This window comes from Drosophila pseudoobscura, chromosome 4 (genome assembly GCF_009870125.1).
Source record: "Drosophila pseudoobscura strain MV-25-SWS-2005 chromosome 4, UCI_Dpse_MV25, whole genome shotgun sequence".
NCBI classification, from domain to species: domain Eukaryota; kingdom Metazoa; phylum Arthropoda; class Insecta; order Diptera; family Drosophilidae; genus Drosophila; species Drosophila pseudoobscura.
The window spans coordinates 11,790,353-11,794,289 of NC_046681.1; the positions used below are offsets into that span (position 1 = coordinate 11,790,353).

The 3,937-nt window shown below is 43.2% G+C and overlaps 1 protein-coding gene across 2 annotated transcripts; it reads right to left on the reverse strand.

Moving 5' to 3' along the window:
• Positions 1-1,895: 1,895 nt before the first annotated feature.
• Positions 1,896-3,718, reverse strand: LOC26532452 (uncharacterized). 2 transcript variants are annotated; one of them, XM_033380541.1, is made up of 3 exons: positions 2,643-3,718; positions 2,140-2,581; positions 1,896-2,067 (listed from the first exon to the last, which is right to left on the reverse strand). In XM_033380541.1, exons 1-2 carry the CDS (start codon positions 3,684-3,686, stop codon positions 2,228-2,230), a joined length of 1,398 nt encoding a protein of 465 aa, XP_033236432.1. In that variant the 5' UTR covers positions 3,687-3,718; the 3' UTR covers positions 1,896-2,067; positions 2,140-2,227. The 2 variants fall into 2 exon arrangements, with proteins under 2 accessions (XP_033236432.1, XP_033236431.1); XM_033380540.1 differs by having other exon boundaries at positions 1,896-2,078.
• Positions 3,719-3,937: the final 219 nt, after the last annotated feature.

Genomic DNA, 3,937 nt, shown 5'->3' on the forward strand with positions numbered 1-3,937 from the left:
TTTGAATATCTCTAGGGGTGGTCTCGGAGCTCGGAGGTCGGACCCTCATCTAATGGAGAGAAAATAAGCCACTGTGAGCTTCTGATCATGGAAATGGATACATTCTTGGGAAGATGACCCCCCGGCCTTATCAGGGGATTCTTTAATGAGAGTATTCTCTAAATGAGTCTAGTTTTTGTGGGCGGATTGCAGGGGCCTTCCTCTTGGCTTTCCTAAGTCCAGCGATTCTTTGAATAATTGTTTGAGATGGTTAGAGACCCTCTTTTCACCTTCTACAAAGGTTTTCCCAGGTAAAAAACTTTGGAATGAAAGAGAAAATACTAAGAGATGCTGTCTTTTACAACGTTTGGAAGGAACCAACGAGTTGTCCCTTTTAATATTTTAAATGAAAATATTTCTCTAATTTTTAAAAAGTTTTGGCTTGTCTTTCGGTTATTACTCATATCGGCGCAAGAGCAGCGAGTGGAACGAAGGAGCAAAGCGAGTGGAACGAACGAGTAAAGCGAGTGGAACGGACGAGTAAAGCGAGTGGAACGGACAAGTAAAGCGAGTGAGTCGAGGGTTGGCGCATCGAGTGCGCAGGGGACAGGCATATAATCTGCTGTAGTAGTGACCATTTTGCAGTGTGCCAATTCACAATTTGCATATTTATTGTGTCCGTACCTCTCGCTCTCTCGCTCTCTCTCTCTCACACCCTCTTTCCCTCTCTCTGTCTGTACGAGCATCGCTCTCTCTTTTAGCTGTATCTCAAAATCTATTCATTGGTAAGTGCTTTTCCAAGTTGGTTTGCTCTGTTTAATGAACTGAACATTGAAGAAATTATATTTTGCCAAACAAGCAGGCAACAGGGAGAAATATCCACGCACACGCACACACTCGCACACACACACAAGACACACAGATACACGTGCGGAAATATTTATAGAGATACAGACGGAGAGCGACACACTCGGAGATACACACAGTTTAATTTTTGCTTGTCAAGCTTAATTTGCGCTTGAATGCATTGCACCCCACCCCCACCCCCACCCCCACTTGGAATGAGTGTGCCTTTTTGTGGGAGTGTGTGTGTGCTTTGGATTGCATGCACGAATGACAGGACAGGACACGGCAGAAAATGCCACAAGGAAAAGAGAGAGGGGGGCAGAGGAAGAGCGACACAAAACAAATCCACTCCAATTCCATCAGAACCCATCCTACAGTCAGGATTTGTGTATGTATTTCTTTTTTTTTTGTGGGGCCACAGCTCATATTTGTACGGCGGCCGAACTAGGCAATGCCATTAGAGTAAATGTTAGTCAGAGACCAGCAATACAATACATACCGTACAGTATATTATCAATGTATCTATGTATCTCTGTATCTCTGTATCCCTGTATCCCTGTTGATTGGTGCACAAAAATCGTATATTTGATGGAGATTTGATCTGCTCTGGGTCAGGAGATATCTTATCCCCCTCACCCCCCCCTTGGAGGAGCCTGGCTAATGTAAAATTCCGCCAAAAGGTAAGCGCACTTTAGCCAATTTCTGTAGCAGAATACGATGAAATAAACACCAAGCACTAATGCGCATTGATTTTCACATTTCCACTGGCATCATTTTCCATTGTTATTCAGACTTCTCCTGCCCCCCCCGACTTCGATGCTCCACTAATAGCAACGGATGTGGTTAAAAGCATTTGCCTGGTCTACCTTTTTCATAGACCATTAAATTTGCATTTGCTGACGCTGACGCTGACTGGCGCGATTGTCAGCCCTCTCCATCTTCATCTCCATTTCCCACTGGAGACGTGGCATACCAAAAAAAAAAACAAAAAAAAAACCTGGGAAAAAGTTTACTAAATATTTAAGAAGGAGAACATCTAATGTAACTCTTAAGTAAATTTAAACGAAATATAAAATATAACAAAATAGATAATATATATTTGAAAAAAACTTTCCAGAGACAGTTTGAATTTTGGGAGTGAAAATAAAACCCAACGAATCATCTTTTCTCGATTCAGAACTAGAAGATTGTATGCTGGATAGCCCCAGCGTGTCCCAAGGTTCCGATATTTCTGGTATTTTCCTTTAGGGGCCCGTAAAACGATGATCGTTAAAATTAAGCTAAAAAATTCCAAAAAAAAAAACCATCACTTACGTTAAGTTGATTTTATGACAGGACTTCTTTGATTTGGCTTGATTTTTTGCTTATAAAAAATATAAGAAGATATATATAATGTTTGCAGCTACTTTTTGGTTAAATATTTCTGTATAAACTGCCAATAAGTGGGCGTGGCAGGTTCTCTAAACAGCAGCCTCACATAGACCAACAATGCCAGCAGCAAAACTGTCATATTGATTATAAATGAAGCCGTTACAAGAAGACGGATGGTACCTTTTGGTATTGATATATCGAAGAATTTGATACTCCTATTGGTCTTTAGGCCCTCAAGCTCTTGGCGCAGTTCTTTGACGAGCTTCAACGATGATTGGATCGCCTTGAGGGTGTCTTCGTTTTGGACCAAGCAGCTTCGCAAGAGGCTCTTCTCGGCCTCAGATTTTAGTTCAATTACAGCCAATTCCTTTGAATTATGCTCCACCTGCGGTTTCAAGATTTCACCTAGAATATTGTATCTTTTTAGTGGTATACTAAGAGTTTACCTTTGAACGTGTATCCTTCAACTCAAAGTAATTCGTTTTGCTTTGATTCAGCTTTTTTATGACACAATTGCCTTTGGAGTCCGTTTTCTGTATAAAATTGGGATTTTCATATATCACGGTCAGATCTTTTGCCAGGTTATTGTTTTCACTGGAACTTGAGGGTTTCTCGTCTCCAACGAATGCAGATTTCGGATCATTCTGATGGGATTCCCCTAAGGAGTAGGTGCTGTTATTGGGCAAAGGTTCTTTGGCTTTGGCTTCGGTTTGAGACTTTTTTAGATCATTGATTTCCATCTCCATTCGTTCGGCACGTTCTTTCATCAATTTCTCTTTGGAGGTCAATGGGGTTTTCTTTTTTTTACGAACTCCTATTTCTTTCCTCGATTTATACGAGGAGGCGCCAGTTCCAGCTCCAGTTCCAGGTCCTAGACGTTGCAAGTTCTTGGGGCTATCGACCGGCTTAACAGTGTCTAGTCCTGCGGCCTCCTGTAGCCTACGGAGGCTCTTTCTACTCCATTTGCTGGCAGTTGTCGGATTCATTAGGCATTCCCTAACATTGAAGGCTGTTTGAGAGCCGCTTTGTTCCGCCACAGCATTCAGGAGTTTCGTGGAATTCCACAGCTCCATGGATCCAATGCTCTCCTCTTCGGGTTCTTCGGGTATCGTCGGTAGCTTGGGCGGCTTGGATACCTTCGTTTTTGTATTCCCCCTGTTCTTATTCTCTTTGCTGGGAAACTTGGGATTGAAGTAATTATCCATGTCTATGCCCATTTTCTGTATGTATTTCTTCTGCACACCGATTACCTCCGAGTCGGTGGTCACCCACATGGTTTGCTCATCCTCCGTCAGCCTGTATCTGGTTCTGTTCACATCCTGGCCGATCGGCAGCTTCCCCAGCTTGGGTCTCATGCCATGGTCTATGATGTTTGGTCGCCGGCGGCCAACACGTATGGATTCATCGGCCACTGCGAGGCAGTCTCCTGAGGTGTCCTGTCGTTTAGGCATTGCTACTTCACTTGGAAACAATATATATCTCGTGGGCATGCTAGGCAAGACGTGCTTTGTTTTTGTGTGTCTATGTGGTTTTTGGGAAGACTAGTTGATGTTATTCAAAAACGGAAAAACCTCTTTCGACCGGACGGAGATCTCTTTAAAGCCTTCCACCATACCACGCGGCACGTGCCCCCCATTCCCATTCCCATTGTACATATAAATCGAATCGAATCGAATCGAAGTCCCGGGGAATGCGCATGGAATGGGTATTGTCGACATCTGCTTCTGGTCTGGCGAACACA